General features: G+C 41.8%; 1 protein-coding gene across 2 annotated transcripts in view; it reads left to right on the forward strand.

The window, feature by feature from the left end:
• Window positions 1–15,368, forward strand: part of tspan18b (tetraspanin 18b) — a 31,447-nt gene extending 16,079 nt beyond the window's left edge. The window contains exons 2-9 of one of the 2 annotated variants that reach the window (XM_084555734.1): window positions 1,406–1,489; window positions 8,900–8,995; window positions 10,068–10,262; window positions 10,530–10,604; window positions 11,692–11,790; window positions 12,047–12,223; window positions 12,987–13,070; window positions 14,341–15,368. In XM_084555734.1, the coding sequence (XP_084411860.1) occupies window positions 1,487–1,489; window positions 8,900–8,995; window positions 10,068–10,262; window positions 10,530–10,604; window positions 11,692–11,790; window positions 12,047–12,223; window positions 12,987–13,070; window positions 14,341–14,388 (777 nt within the window). In that variant the 5' untranslated portion in view covers window positions 1,406–1,486 and the 3' untranslated portion in view covers window positions 14,389–15,368. Of the gene's footprint in view, window positions 1–1,272; window positions 1,490–8,899; window positions 8,996–10,067; window positions 10,263–10,529; window positions 10,605–11,691; window positions 11,791–12,046; window positions 12,224–12,986; window positions 13,071–14,340 lie in introns of those variants that run through there. The other variant, XM_084555735.1, reaches the window with a different exon arrangement.
• Window positions 15,369–17,228: the final 1,860 nt, after the last annotated feature.

Consider the following 17,228-nt stretch of genomic DNA (forward strand, 5'->3'; position numbering starts at 1 on the left):
CTTCAGGGTAAAATTTGACCACTTTGCTGCTCAGTAATAGATTATAGATTCATGATGATGGCAATTACATACATATCTGCTGCTGGAGTATTGTACTGCAACGACATGGAAAGGGAATGCATCAGATTGCTTGGGCATATTTTAGCTAAAATATATAGCACATTGTTAAAAATTACTCTTTCAACATGTTGCGTATTATTTGGTTCCCCATGCATGTTTAGCCACATGGAGAAATTATTGATTTCCTGAGCGTGTTGATTCGTATTGTCTGAGTTCAAGACCGTTGCATCTCCCCACTTTTGCCTTCACCAGGGCTTTGATTGCCTTTTTCTGATGTAATCAGAGCCCTGTATTCTTCATGGGGGGAGGTTGTGTTGCTGCCACTGTCAGTTGGGTTTTGTGTCCTGGTGAATTTGATGTCTGCTGGCAATATGGTGTGTCGGCGGGATGATGTGGCTGGCTCTATCAGGAACAATACTCCTGGGATATTCTCCATCCCCAGCCCCTGTCAGATTGAGAATACCCTGCCCGTATTTCACCATCTAATGTGGAAAGAGCTGCATGCTGTTCGTGTCTTCGTAGGCTGCTCTTGCCATATTTGATGCTGTAGTTGTCAGTGCCAGTGCTTTGAAACTGCCTCCAAAGTATTGTCAGTCAAAATTGTGCTGCTGACTATTTTTGCACATCGAGGCTGGAAAACCAGCAGTTTAATTGGCTCTCATTGCTATATCGTTATTTTCAGCTGGGAGACTGTTGTAGCGAAGCAGTTTAGAAACAGGGAAAAGTTTAAAGCGTTTATGCTCATTAGACTCACTCGGTTGGAGATATAGCTTGCATTGACAGTTAAAGCCAAAAATGTGTGGTTAAAAAAGCGAGGTATTCTCCTTCCAGTGAATAATGCATGAGTTCAGATGTTCACCAAGGTCAAGACAGAAGCTGTATGTGGAGACTGTGGAGTCTAATAAAGGGTTTTCTAATAAAGTATAATTAACCAAGTGAGAAGGTGCACAGATTCTATCACCTCAAGGCAAATATTACAATTTCACCTGCGCAGAACATGGGTCCGGACTGCTACTATCGTGCATTTTTGTTCTGTCCCTGCTAATTTTGCAGAACGTCTGAGGAGTGAAATATTCACACAGATAAAACACTGTTGCAGTCTTGGATTAGCACGCTGCTGGGAGCGAGCGCTTCATACATAATAAATGCAAACTTGGTCATTTTAAGTGTCCCAGAAATTTATTTTCTGTGTTTCTCGAGCTCCCAGTCTCATTCTGCTCGAATAAATTACGCACATCAAGACAAATGTGCTGCTTTTCCCTCTCCTTGCCGGTGCATCACTGTTTATTCATCTCATTAGCTCAGTCTTGACCTGTGCTTCTTCTCCTTTGCTTCTGTCCAACAGCCCATGAAAACAGGAGAGGAGAGAAAAGCAAGAGAAGTCATCAGCTTCACCTGAACAAAGACGACCATCAAGCAGATACAGATGGTATGGTGGTGTTTTATCTACATATTTTCATAACGCTTGATGATATAATCCTGTGTGAATCATACTATTGCCCTCAGCATCTGTAATGCGTGGGTGTTGCATGAATGATTTCCTGCAAGTCCAACAGTGAATCCACACATGTGTTAAATTGGTCAGAGAAACTGCAGAGAGAGCTTTGTTGACAGACTGCATTCAGCAAGATGCTGACAGCAGAGGCGTAAAGCCATTGTTAACGTCAACAGGAGGCACGGTGCTAGAGCGAGAGCCAGTGCGTGAAGCCGGTCCTGCGAACAGGCAGACAACTGCTTTTGTCCCTTTACCATCACAGCAGGTTTGCACTGGTCTTTGTTAGCCTCTGATTTGCATTGGCATTTGTAACATTAGTATTCCAGGCACGGCTGAGCAGCAGACGTGTATAGATTGAAAGGTTAAAGGGGAGTTTAGACCCAGACACATCAGCTGTAATCAGTCGTAGCACATAACCATAAAAGCAGCCAGCCAGACAAGTAAATGTGATACATGTGCAAGTGTCATGTAAGATTATGACCAGATTCTTGAGTTGTTTTAAATTTCAGAAGTACTTGTGTAAAGCACACTTTAGGTATTATGCTCATTCACGTACTGAGTTGGTTAGAGCGGTGACACCATTGTTTAGAAGGACATATACTCGAGCAGTGAGGTGACCAGACTGGGTGAAACCAACAAATTAATTTAACAAACTTAGACGGAGAAGAAAGAAAAGACCAAATTACAAAATTAAACATTCATTATGTGACACTTCACTTGTTCCCTGAGGTATTCCTCCAAATGTTTGAGTTGTTGCTTTTAGTTTTACCTTCAGCTAAAGTGTTATGGATAACCAGGCTTATGTTCTTTCCTGCAACATTACTATAAACTGGAGAAACACTACGATGCTCTTAGATCTCAGTAGTCAACTGAAAAAGACATGATCATTGGATAATAAAAAGTTATCCTTGATCTTGGAAACTGTACTTGACAAAACCGTTTCTCCACAAGGCCTATCTTGAAGCTATCCCTGAGCTGCTGGCAATCTTTCTCAACCGGTAGAACAGAGTTTATCCAGTCCTCATATACTATATATTGGCTTAAAACTTTATTATAACTGATTTAAATTCATTCTTTGCCATAAAACCAGCAGAAAATGTAAGACTCTGAAAAGTTGGAATGAAGTTTATGTTGAGGTTGATTTGTCAAATACTTTAGAAGGAAGGAATAAAACTTTGAAACTAAGATCCAAGTAACAATAAGCCCTCTGATACATTAAGTAATCATGACCCATCTCAGTGCCCCAGAGTCAAACAGCCTCATAATCACAGAGTTACATTAATAACCACATTTGGTTCAAGTGGCTTCCGTTGCAGCAGATTACAAGGCGCGGCAAAAGAATCATGTGTTTTCTGCTGGGCTGTTCACGCAAAGGTATTAGCACACTTTATGGTTGACATCTATGAACTTGTTTTTTGCAATGGGGCTTCAAATATATGTGGTTATCTCTTTCATCTGAGGCTCCTACAAAAACACGCTTTATCCTCAAGGCTTTGTTTTGATCTTTGCATTGCGCTTGAAACTCCAGCCTCTATCACAAAGTAGGTTATCTTGCTGCTATTACTGTTTTCCATTTCGTTAAAGTTTCGCTAAGTGTATGAAGGTTCAAATGTGTGTGTGTGTGTGTGTGTGTGTGTGTGTGTGTGTGTGTGTGTGTGTGTGTGTGCGCGCTACATCAGTGAGTGATAAAACAGCTTTTAGGCTCTCTACACGGGGGAACTAGCTGTATTGAAACGAACATATGGCCTTGCAAAAGGGTGTGAGTGATGGCTCATTAGACAAATGGCTGGCCAAGCTGTCCCCCCTGTCATAAAGCGCTCCGCTCTGCTCCCCTTTGTTTTCCAACAGGAACTAGTGCTAAGTGGAGATGCCAAACACTCCTCTGCAGACAAAGGCCACTCTCACCCCATATCTGGGTTGCCGTAGAGACCAGAATCCTTTTTTTGGAGGCCTGGGCTTAAAACAACTCCCTAGGTTTCAGAATAGTGTATATTCCTGCCACAAGAAAACAAATCATTTGTTTCATGTTTCTGTTTCTGTGTCTGGATTTACTGACGTCTGAGCGCTTGTGTGTTGTCTGCCATGCATGTTTTTGTTCCTGAGTGACCTTTTTTGTTTAGTCCCCTGAGGCTGAAAGTGTTGTCTTTGCTCACATCTCCTATTGTCTTCCTGTGCCGAGGCCATCTGTGATGTAAACTCTCTTTAGATGGCAACCTCGACTCCAAAGGAACATAAAACAAGGTCCAATGTGTCATAACCTACATTTAAATGATCTCTTTCCTTGGTGTCAAATGTTCATCCAATTACAGTTGGTGAGATTATTGATTGGGCTTTTCAAACTTTTCGTTGAAGCGATGAAGCGATATTGATTCCACTCCCCATGAAAGTAATGTGTGGAATAACCCGCTAAATAAGGCGAGAAGGCAGTAGAAATTTAGGCAGATAATGCTCCCTGTTGTTGTCAAAGTAACTATTGAGCATTTAGTTAGAATTGAGTTATAAGTCATTTTTGTGGAAAGCCCCAAAGGCAGTGTGTCATCCTCCAAAACACAGCGTGGGAAAAGCCCTGACTGAGTCCAAACAGGCAGCGGTGCAGAAGTGTTTACGTGTTCATTGTGTGCTGCTACCACACTTCCTCACTGCCAAACAACCAGCGAACTAAGGTTTGGAACTCCAGGGGATCAATTCATCATTGACCATGTGCCTGGGCTTGGTATTGATCCATCCCGGCGTAGCCAGTTTGTATCTTCACTCAGCTAGATAGAGGTGCCGAAATAATTAAGTGAAAAGAGTCTGCTGCGAGGGAACGAGGATCACACGCACTCCAGTGTGGAGTGGAAAACAAAATCTACGCCTTTCAATCCCCTTTGTGATAACTTAACTACAGGGAAGTTATCTATGCCCTCCCCTGCAATCTTTCTGATCTAAGGAGCTGGAGAATCGATTTCACTGTAGGAGTATGAGCAACTGTTAGCACTGAATTAAAAGCTGGATGTGTGCCCAGTTGGGATGTCAGGAATGTGGCCTGCAGTGATGTTGACAACACATGGTCAGTCTGTTTCTGACTGTGCATTTGTTCATTCTGGGAGCCGTCTCTAGTTAATCAGCCTGTTGTTCAGGAGTTTGTCAGCTGCCTGGTCAGAGGACTTCTGCCCTCTGGGATTCACACACAGTGTCATTCCAGACCAAATGGGGCAGGAGTGCACCATACTCGAACCATTTTAGATTCTCAGCACGTAACGGAACAATGGAACGAAATGATAAATGGCTTTGCGAGCTAGAGCTAATTCATCAGGGATTGTCCATGTTTTGTGGTGAACTTGCGTTTCCCGTGACCAGTCATATATGCGTACTGTGAAAACTCATTAAGCTAAGCTTGCCTGAGGATAAACTATTTGTATTTGTCCACCTGAGCACCTAATCAGCAATGGGATCCTTGCTAAGGCTTAGCAGTTTCCTAAACTTTCTAACCCGGCTGAGTTTCTACGCTCTTCTCTCCTACACTCTCTCCCACACATGTGGTAGGTTGTGTTGCCTTTGAGCTACTTTTGTACAATTCCTCTCTATGGTTGTTCCCTGTTGTCTGTGAGCTGTATGCCCTCTAAAGTAGCATACAGTGCTATAGCTGCTTAGCATTCAGCGCACTTCAAAGCTCCTCAGTGTGACAGCACAGCCCAGGGCTCATTCTCTCCTAATTGGAGGTTCATTAAGGGACATGGTGCGCCTCGGGGGAACCCTGTTCATTGCCAGAGGAGCCAGTCTTTATTCGGATTTTTGGGTGTTTACTGGTTGTGGCTGATTTAGGAGGTCGTCGAGAAATATGAAAATGGGTTTTTAATTGAGACAAAGGGTGATGTGGCATGTGTGTGGTCCCTCGGTGTCATCAGAGGGTAATAGCACATGCACAGGAAGCTTTAGAGTGGCATACAGTAGAGGCACAACACACCTGCTCCAGCTACGTCTGGGAGCCTGGGGACAAATGTGCCGTCCCCAAGGTTCAATTACAGGTGATCATTTAGAGGGTCAATGACATTTACAGGGTTCAAGCACAAACCCTTAGAATCTCAAGAGCGTTTTACTATTAATGATTATTTGTTATGCAGGCTCATGCTCGAGATGAAGTGAACTGGCGGGTTATGTGGGGGGTGCAGGATGGCGACAGTTTGGCGAGGAGCAGACACAGCGTCCTTGTCTTTCTGATCCATTTGTCCGGGGTGGTGGCTAGTGGAGCAGGGGAATATGGACTCGCTTCATTAATCGTGCCGAAAGTGACATCTTCAAGGGGAACAATCCAAGGGTGCGCTATTTATACATGGAGCACCATCAGTGTGGGTCTATTTCTTCCTTATCTTTTAATTACATTGAGCTGACACAACCATAATGGTTGATCGTGTAGATGCCGACAAAACAGGCCTCTGGCTTTCTGAGTTAAGCATTTAAAAAAAAAAAAAAAAAAACGTTACCAATGTTTCTGAATTCTTCATGCTCATACTGAGGAGAATGTAGGTCGGATGGGGTTGTCCTCATTACAGAGCTCTGGCTTCTGTTGGTACTGTGAGGTTGATTTAGGATCAGTTCTCATTAATTCACTATTAAACTCAACTCCAACTCAAGCTGGCTGTTGATCAGTCTTCACAAAGAGTAAACAATGGTATCTTCATGCTGTGTGTCTGTAACAGGAGACGCTGCAGATGTAGATGGAGTTGGCACTTACTGGATACCTCAGGGCGAAGACTGCCACTTAGATTGTCAGATTGAGGACATGCACTGTTTCCTCCTAACAAACACGGTGTCTGCACTTACAGTAGCGCAGTATTCCTTACTGCTGTATGTGACATGTTTGTTTATAATGGGGAATTTTTGCCAGTCTACACAAACATAATGCCACACAACTCGTTATTTTAATGCATTGCTAGCTTAGCAAAGCAACATACCTGAGGAGGATCTGCCTTTAATCTGCTAGCAATTTGTCAACCCTGTCGCGAGGCTGCAGCTCCTGGGGTGTGAACCATGTTTCCCTCGTCTCTATGATATACTCTGCAGAATATTCAGAAAGACTTAGTGGTCTGATCTCCACGGCTGGGCTGTGATCGATGAGGACCTGTGATCTCGGGGGAGTCATGGGAAAGACCAGTTTGTTTACTCTGCACTTTCTCTGGGGTCTCAGTGGCAGTTTGATTTATACAGTGCCGGTTTGCACCATAGGCTTGTTATTTGGAGCCTGGATAGGCCCGTACAGTATAGCCCATTTCATTCTTAAGCATTCAATGCATTTTAATGCATAAAAGAAAATTGGCTCCAGATCTGACAGTCGGTTTGACCCTGAGATGGGAACGAAGAGCAAAAGGGCGTAGCTGGAAAAGAAATCAGACATTTTGTTTGGAGAAAAAGAACTGAGCTGTGCCCTGAGAGTTTTTCCAGCCGAGCCCTTCCTCCCCCTCCTCGTTCCTCCTCTTCATCCCCTGCTCCAATAAATACAGTTTGCACTCTGCATAGGGGTCGGGATTGAAAGCTGGAGGGATGAGAACGGGCATTTTCTGGTGCTTCTCTGTGAAACTGTAATGTATGCAAATCTCAATTAAGACCTCCTGTGCCTCCATTAGGCCTTTCAGTGGGACTTAGGAAAGGGAGGGGTTAATTAAAACCCATCTCAGGCAATGAGGCTGTTGGTAGCTCTCGGAGTACCATAAGGAAGGGTAATCAATACCTAAGCATATCATTATGATTTACAGAAAGTGTTTAACCATAGCTCTAAATCAATTTCCAGGGTCTGGGGAGGAAAGGAGGAGAGGAAAAAATAATAAGCCCTCTGGCTGGTTAGGAGAGGAAAAGTTCTCATTCGTGTTAACTCACTCCTGCAGCAGACAAAGACTGCCTTCATATCTTCAGTATTGTTCAATTTTATTGTCACGGCAACTTACACAAGCCTGACAAAAAAAAAAAAGCTTTCTCTGGAGCTCACAGCAAATTAGGAGCAGAATAAAAAAGACAGTGCCAGCATGCTATTTTGAAATAAAAACAGACCAGAAAAAGATATGGATTCTTGCTTTATTATTCACCCACTTCCATTCTTCTGTGTAAGATAATTGCAGCAGCAGTTGAACAGGGGTGAGCAGAGGCTACGGTTTATTTCTCCTGAAAATTTGTCATTTGAGCGACTGCAGAGCCCCTGCAGACGGGCAGGAATCAAACCTGCTGTCGATCATGACCCAGACTTCACTATTGCCTCAGAGAAGCAGAGAGATCACCCAGAGGAATCCTTTGACAGCACGTGAAGCAGTGGAGAGACTGCCTACAGTTTATGAGATTACATCTGATGGACGTGCAGACAAAAGAACTAAAATGCGAGGCTTTTTAACTTTTTTTCCTTTTCAATTTGGAGGTGGTAGTGTGTACTTGCAAAAACGTATTTACAATTCGGCCGATAAATCGCTTTTTAATCCGCTTGTTGCTCAGCCTCAATCTTGGCTATCACTATGGGAGAGCAAATTAATAATCAGAAGTACAAAGCAAAGAGTGCCATTTCGTTTTTGCCAAATAATTAATTTTCGTCTTTCAATGAGACTGCAATTATGGCTGCCCCACAGATTGTTTCCACTTCACTGTTTACGAACATGTAGAGATGATTCCTTAGACAGCGCCAGCCCTCCCTGAGGGCACAATCTTATTCATTTGCAGCTTGAATGGTTAAACATTAGCCTCAATGAAGGCTTCGTGGTGCATCACACATATAGGTGTATAGGGTCATGGATACACGCATGTTGTCTTCTAATGCAGGAGAGGTGTTCTTCATTAACCAGGAGTGCTTCCAGGATGGGCTTTCATCAAGGAAAGTGTGTTTATGTCAGACAGGGGGTTGGCTGACGGGAGCATGAGGGCACCTGCCTCTCATTACATTAAGAGCAAGAAGCTCTGTAGTGAAGGCCATCTCTTTTCAGTTAATGCACAAGGAACCTTAGTGAGGACTCATATCCTTAAAATGCTCGGAAATAGACAACCCTTTGAGTCACACTGAACCCAGGGACACCATTTGTCCAGAGACAGGAAGTGCCAACAGGCAATCTGGCCATCTGACTGTGAGAGGACATTTTAAATTTAAATAAGTTGTCACATTGTGTGGTAAAATGAATTGCATCTGAGTGGCTGACACCGTGATGCCCAAAATATAGCTGTCAATGCGCCTAAGCATAATTTAAGTTGATTTTTTTTTTTCTTTAATTGGAACAAATCAACTGATAAAGCAAGTTTTTGTAGAATATTCTCTTCTTGGCAGTACTGTAAACATTGGGCCCAATTAATTAAGTGGTTCATTTTATGTTGTGTTTAATGCTGTTTTTCTTTCAGGGGCAGGGAGAGGCTTCAGCGCGAGGGACAACCATGGAGGGGGATTGTCTCAGCTGCATCAAGTACCTCATGTTTGTCTTCAATTTCCTCATCTTTGTAAGTATTTTTCATCTGGTTCTCACAGACACTTAATCTGGCTAGCTCTGAAGTTAGTGTCAATCTAATGATTTTCGATGGGCTTCTCCCTGCTCCCTGCCCGACTGACTAATGGAGCCACATTTGCATTTCATTAGATGAGGCAATCTTGATTCTATCAGATTCTCTTTTGATTAAATTTTAGTGTGCTGACACACATCTGAGGCACACTGTGCCATGTGGAGTTTGTGACTGGCACCTGAGTTTATCAGTCTTGATCAGACAATCAGGGGTAATCCTGTTAGTCTGAACCCGTAAAAGGGGGGAGGGTCACAGTGAAAAGGTTTGTCTCTTTTCCCTGCTTTATTAAGCGCAACCAAACCATTTAGAGGCTCTACTCAAAAGCAGTTGTTCAAGGCTGTGGTAATAATGCAACCAGCAGAGCAAAGAATGAACTTGGCTCTTAGCAGCACTCAGTAACAACCAGTGTTTTTCACTGTTTTTTTGTTGTTTGTCTATGACCATTCACACTCAACAGCATTTTTAGGACCTGAGCTTTCAAAATGGCTGCCTCCTCTCCTTATATATCAAACCCTTTCAGCGCTGCAGTGGTGTTCATTTACACTAGCTGAGGTCCCTTCCCTGTGACAGAAAGAAGGGGATTGTGGTAGAAATGTTGGAGGCTCAGATCTCTCTCCCCCCACCTCAATACCTTCTTTCCTTAATCACATGAGTCACCTCTCGGCAGCTGCAGATGGGGTTCTAGTGAAAGGGAGGATGGGAGAGGATGGAAGCTGCAGCGCTGTGCATTTCTTAAGCAGGTTGAGAGGTTAGCTGAGGCAGGGTAGATATCTCCACTCACACCCCCACCAAGGCGCTGCAGATACCCAGCCTTTTTATCTCGGCTTCAACTCTCAGTCCAGCCGTTCATTATTTGCATTATTAGCATGTTGTCGTGGAAAGAAAATATTTTACGTTGTATGGTCTCTTGTTGATTTTTTTTTTTGTCACTTGGGAGACGTAGCTGTCTTCTGAGCCTGTTCGTTTCTGTTTCATCTAACGCTTGTCTTCTTTCTCTTTTTTTTTTCATCAGCTGGGGGGATCTTTCCTCCTAGGAGTGGGAGTGTGGGTACTGGTGGACCCCACAGGGTTCAGGGAAATCGTAGCAGCCAACCCCCTGCTATTTACCGGTGTCTACATCATTCTGGGGATGGGAGGCATGCTCTTTCTTCTGGGCTTCCTGGGTTGCTGTGGAGCCATCCGCGAAAACAAGTGTCTGCTCCTCTTTGTGAGTTGGCTGACAAATTTGAAATGTAGTTCTGTTACTGATCTTGTTTGTGTGCAAGTGTGTTGATTATTCTGTCTGTCAGTTTTTGGACTGCCACGCTTGACTCAGAAAGCCAAAAGAGCAAAACGCCCTTCTATTTGCCTGTGTGCCTCGAGCCTCATGCATAGTTAATGCTGAGTGAAGGCCAGGAGCCAAAATGAGATTTTTAGATACTGACATGCACTGACACTCTCTCTCACATTCCTATTTTCTTTTGTTTTATTGCAGTTCTTCATGCTCATCCTGCTCATCTTCTTAGCAGAGCTGGCTGCTGCCATCCTAGCCTTCATATTTCGGGAACACGTAAGTTATCTCAGCATTGATTCCACCTTTGATCACAAGTGTCAGGGCTGGTTGTCAGATGTCAAAACTACTCAGTTTTTTACCACGTCAGAGTTTTTTCTTCAAATGATATATGTCTCAATTTCTGGCACAACATTATTAAGGTATTGTTCTATTGTTCTTTAATTTAATATCCCTATGACAATTTTGGGCTTAGCATGAATAAGTAGAAATAAACTAGATATCAACCAGACATGAAATCATTTTTTTTAATCCATGAATTCTTCTTCCTTGTCAAAATCTTGCACCTTCAGTAGATTACCAAATCTAGAACTGAATAAGCCACTTGGGTGAGTGGTGGAACATCTTCACGAAAACATGAAACGAGTCCGATTGCCATTGTTTTCGTTTATTTTAAATTTCTAGATATACCATGACCTGGATCATTGAGAATCTTCACAGGCATACATCACCCAGGATGCAACTCGTTCACATTAGCTTTCTATGAGATTTAATAGTTATTGTAGCCTCCGGTCATCTTCAAGCAGAGATAAGGCAAGTTCCTGTAACTGTCTTAAAACAACTTGCCTGCATCGTGATTGTTGCAGGCATGGGTCACTGTGCAGAGATTAGCAAAACGACAGCTGAGCAAACGGCAGCTGTTACCTTTAGCCTTAGTCTCTACTTCTGTTCAATTTTCTGACAGTAAAATCTGAGCAACACCGTTATATGTTGCTCTACGTTGCAGAGAACTCGGTGACACTGCATATACCTTCACTTCAGTGTTCCTATTTCCGCTAAACCCAACACCCCTGGATTTTTTATTTTTTTATTTTCAGACGTCTTCGGTCCCAAACGATCTTGCCTGAAGTTACGCTACTCAAGGCACTTTATCAAACTTCCTGCAGCTTCCTTAGAAGCCACATACGACTTTATACATTTTTCACATAGACAGTATAGCTACCCAAGACCTCTAAGCAGACTTTGATGTATGAATGTGGCGCAGTTCTCTGTTAAAATGACACCCAGCCCGAGGGAACAGTGATGTTATCTGAAGTAACACTTAACTCTGTAGTGACACTCTGCTGTGCTCTTTCTGTTGATTTAGCTGACCAGAGAGTACTTCACCAAGGAGCTGAAGAGACATTATCAGGGCTACAACAACAGTGACGTCTTCACCTCCACATGGAATGCCATCATGACTACAGTAAGGCCACAGTGCACATGGCAAAGAGCTCACATACTGCAGCTTTTACTGACTCAATGCTTCCACCATCAGTCTGTGGAAACAGCAAGGTCTACAGCCAGGCGTCAGACAGCCATATTTTATAGATAAATCCTAGACATTTAGGTCAATATTCATGCTGGATTGGTGGTCGTGCACAGTGGACCACAGGCCAGTGCACAAATAGGCACTCAGAAATAAGGGCTTCTTCTCCTGTTCTCTCCTCTCCTCCCTTCAGTTTGACTGCTGTGGGGTGAACAGCCCAGAGGATTTTAAGGATAGCCTGTTCAGGCTGATCAACCAAAATCATGTGGTGCCAGAAGCCTGCTGCCAGCGTGCCATTCAGGACGGGGAGTCTGCCTACATCAGCCAGGAGCAGTGCTTATCTGGCAATATGATGTTCCGCAATAACAAGGTAACTACTGACATCTACCATGTCAACCTCTCTCTCTCTGTCTCTCTCTCTCTCTGTCTCTCTCTCTCTCTCTCTCTCTCTCTCTCTCTCTTTCTCTCTCTCTCTTTCTCTCTCTCTCTTTCTCCTCCTTCCAAACCACCTCCAGGCTTAATTAGAGCAGTAGACAGTTGAGGGGTGACATCCAGGGACCAGCTGACTCCTCCATGGCTGATTAGTGCTTTTCTGTGTTTTGGGTGTCACGGGAGATCATCTCACTATATGGTACAGCACGGAGACACCTGTGCATGCATGTATGTATCTGTTAGTATATGTGCTTACATTGGCTAGTTGGAGATTTTGTGGGACATACATGTGTGACAAATGCAGGATAATAAGTGTATGAATATGTGAAAATGAGATGTGTTTCACAGTTAGACACACGCACACCCACATCCGTGTGGGTCCACTCTCATTTGTGCAAAGAGTGTAATTACTGTGCAAGCTGATAGGAAGAGGTTTTTACTGCACTCTCCACCTGTTGTTTTTCAAGACACTAGAACAATGAGAGATTTCCACAGTCTGTGCCTCTCTGTGCTCATTCACACAAAGAGCTCTCATTAAAAGGCATTGAGGCTCGAGGCCCTGCTTCCCACTCATTCAGCCAGGCCTTTGTTCAAAGCCTCACTCAGTTGAAGCGTTGATGTTGCTTTAATTGTCCCTGTAATTCTGCAAGTTTATTGCCTATTGATTCTGTGCTGAGCGTCACATCTTTGTGTGTCCACAGGGCTGTTACTCTGCGGTAGTTGACTACTTTGAGCTGTACATCTATGTGGCTGGAGCCCTGGCTATCGTGGTGCTAACCATTGAGGTATGAGGATGTTTTAAAATATGCTGCTTTTTCTTTGCCCCTCCAGTGATCTGAATATTCTTTTCAGAAATCCGCAACTCTGCATTAACTGTAGGCTATTTACCTGAATATGTCCGCCTCATTGGTAAGCTCTGTGTATACCAAGATCGCCACCTGGTGGTGAAACATGGTAACCACAAAAGAAATAAGAATATTCTGTACACCATGGCCAAAGAGTTGATTAGATTAAAAACTTCAGAGAGTTGCCTTTATTTCTTTATTTTAATTGTTTTTACAGTTTGATACTTGCACATAAACCAATGAAATGAAAACAATATTATCTTAATGTATATACACTGCCTGTCCAAAAAAAAAAGAAGAAAAGTCGCCACCTGGATTTAACTAAGCAAATGGGTATGAGCCTCCTTGAATGATTGGATTGGATAAACAACCATGTCAAAAGACACATCCTGTGGTTGTGGAAAAGATGTTAGTTTGTTAGAGAAGGGTCAAATCATTGGCATGCATCAAGCTGAGAAAACATCTAAGGAGATTGTAGAAACTACTAAAATATAGTAGGCATATTGCCAGGATTCATCGGGCTCAAACTGTGAAAGAGTGGTTCAGGGAGCATGAGACATCATTTTCATACATGGATTGGCCACCACAGAGTCCAGACCTTAACCCCATTGAGAATCTTTGGGATGTGCTGGAGAAGGTTTTGCTCCAGCACATCAGACTCTCTCATCATCAATACAAGATCTTGGTGAAAAATGAACGCAACACTGGATGGAAGTAAATCTTGTGACATTGCAGAAGCTTATCAAAATAATGCCACAGCGAATGTGTGCTGTATCATAGCTAAAGGTGGTCCAACAAAATATCAGTGTGTAACTTTTTATTTTTTTTTTGGCCAGGCAGTGTATTTGTAATGAAACCGTGTATATTCACTTCACATACACCTAGCTACAGATTATAGATAGCATGGTCAGCCCTGTCCTCCGCATTAGTTAGTCCTAGTTATGCTGTTATGGCCTCTCTTGCCCTTTTCCTCACATCAAAAATGTCTTTGAGTTTTTTAATAAATAATATGGAAACATATTCAAAAGAGACTGCGGTGGTTTTGTTTAAGTAATGCATGTTGTATCAAGCAGTAAAAAGCTGGGCAAAAGGAACTCATTACTAAGTAAAGATGGAAGCCAGTAGTTAAACAACAGGAAATAATAATCCAGTCCTAAATGGTCTGTGTCTTTCTTTGTGCTAAATATTTCCTTTTTCTTTCTTTCCTCAGCTTTTTGCCATGGTCTTTGCAATGTGTCTCTTCAGGGGAATCCAGTAGAGCTGCTCCATCTGTGAACTTCTTTTTTTTTTTTTTATTAAAAAGAAAAAGGGAATTCAGGAGAAAAAACAAAAACGGACATTTGTAAATTTGAGGATCTCTTTTTCTATTGGCTAATTGGTTGAAAACAAACTCGTACTTCACAGCTGGACTTTTGAGGTACTGGGAAAAAAACAACAACACATAGATACACACAAACCATTGAAAAAAAAAAAACTAAGAAAAAACTGATGTTTAAAAGAAAAAAAAAAAAGATTTGTGTGTAAAGTGGAAACAGTAATTTGTGGACCAGGTCTAGCACAGACTGGGTATAACATGGACCGGGGATGAGGACCAGGTGAAGCCTGAGCAGAAGGCACTGCACTGACTTTTGGATGAAGAATATTTATATTAAGTAAAGTTGGCTTAACTGTTAAAAAAAAGAAAAAGTGTTCCATGTACATGCTGGCTGTCACGGTTTCCCCTTTCATATTGTATACTGTAACAAACCCCCTTCCTCCACATGCCTTTTTTTACAGCCACACTTCTTTTAAAGCTGTATTATATAAGCTCTGTGTGTGTGCGTGTGTGTCTGCGTGCGTGTGTGTGTGTACATACTGGATGCTTTTTTGAATGCGTATGAGCTGAACTTGTTTGTGAGCATGTGAGCTGCTTGTGGCTCTACATGACCCCCTCCTAAGCCTGAAAGCCAACTTCTCTAATTCTTTTTTTCTGTTTGTACGGTGCTGTTTATTGCATTAGTGGTTCTATGTGGTTTTAGGTGGTGAATTGTATGTGTATGCATTTGTATTAGATTCTTGAAAAGTCAGTGACATAAATGGCATTTGAAATGACTGTTCTTGTGTGTTTCTTGAACTGGTTCCACCGTTTCACTACACTTTTTATCAAAAGAATAAACCATATCTGTTATAACCCTCAGAGGTAACGATCGTAGACTGGCAGAAGCAACATGTCTTCTGCCTGCTCCACTAAGATCAGCTTTACATTCAGCTGTTTGACACGCACACACAAAAAATCTATATTTGTTGTTAAAAAAAAAAATCTAATTAATAATAAAAGACATTTGTCAGAGATAAAAGCTGAACGTCTTCAGCATGATGATTGATCTGTTCTTCTATCAAATCCTTGATACGCCTTCCTGCCATTTGTACTGAAACGCAAAAGGATGGGTGGTTTCATTTGGTGATGAGCCAAAGCATGATAAATTGCCATGATGACAAAAAATTTGGCTCCTGATTTCACTGTTGCAGTGAAATCAATCTCACCGTGATGTCTTGGCGTATTGATTATTTTTTTTCTTTCATACAAGAAAAGATGATAAGTGTGAACAACCTGGAATGAGAATAAAAGCGAAAGGTGTGGTTTCAAAGTGCTCGTGGAAATTGATCCATTGCAGAAACCTCAGCAGATGGCAAAGGGATACGTCGAAGAACATTTAATTAAAGTGAAGCAAATGTAGAGAATTAAATGAAATACGATCATTACAGTAAAAAAGAGAAAAATAGCACAAGAATAACAAGTAAAGGCATAATTTGTAGGGAATTAGTATAGCATTCAGAATAAAGAATTAATGTAAATGGAAAATATAAAAATGTACAGAAAATGTGTAACAGCTGGTGGTGTAATGAATTGAAGTAGTTTTGCCTAATTAGACCCTTTATCAGATTATTGCACCTCTTGTGGTACAACATTAGCTAGTATTAATTTGACATATTTTCTCGGCATATTGCTATATTCCTCTTAGCATATTTTAATTAATATATCTTAATTTTTGTGTATTTCATTGTAGCTTGACAGTTGACACAGCACTACAGCAGCCTCAGCCGTCTCCTTCAACACATATAAAGTTGTTGCATCTTTTGGCCGCTAGGGGCAAAAAAAACACCAAAACAAGATGATGGAGGCTGTTTTAGTTTTAGTTTTAGTTTAGTTTATTCACCATACCACTGTTGAGACATTACAATAATCCAACAGGAATAAAAAAGACAGATGGGTAGAGTGAATGGGTCCCCCAAAGAAGCTAGAAAAGCTTATGGGTGGGGGCCCATGGTTCATGAAAAAGGTAGTGGTAGCTACAAGCAATGGTATCACACAAATTACCACCTGAAACCAGATGGTAATGAATAAATGCACGTAGAGCGCACTAAAACACATAACATAGATACTTAACATTTCATACACATACAATCATACACATACATCCCAATAGTCCATGAGGAGGCAGTTTTATATTAGATATAGGTTTGTAGGAGATTATTTTTAAGTTGTCTTTTAAAGTTGGAGATAGAGGGCATCTCTAACGTGTTAGCATCTAGCATACATCAACTGCCACAAAGCTAAGGTGCTAGCCTAACAAACGCTAATATTCACGTTCAGTATCCACGGAGCGACACAATGTGAATGTAAGTTCAGTGTTTATTGTACATTTGCCTCAGTTTTTGTTGTAGCCTAAACCTTGTTTGTTGTCAAATTCTCAACTTGTTTCAAGGAGTTACCTGAACTCACCTGAGTGACGGTGCTCACAACGAAGGAACATTTTCTCCTGATGTTTAAATATATTTGATGTTTGAACTAATGACTGGACAAGATATAGCCTACTTACTTATTATAAATAATTTAGTTATTATTTATTATTAAATTCGATAGACTCATCAATAACAGTAAGGGCCGGATAGTTAAGAGCTTAATGTTTACAGGTGTTTGCAATAGGAAATTTATTTTAGTTGAATGCCAAACCAAGGCTCAGATACAATGTACTAGTTTGTAATGGTGTCTGTCAGCAGAAGCTGAAAGAAGTATTCATATTCATTTTTTTTAGGCTAGTCTTCTACCACGTTTCT

The sequence above is a fragment of the Chelon labrosus genome, assembly GCF_963514085.1.
Source record: "Chelon labrosus genome assembly, chromosome: 11".
NCBI lineage: Eukaryota > Metazoa > Chordata > Actinopteri > Mugiliformes > Mugilidae > Chelon > Chelon labrosus.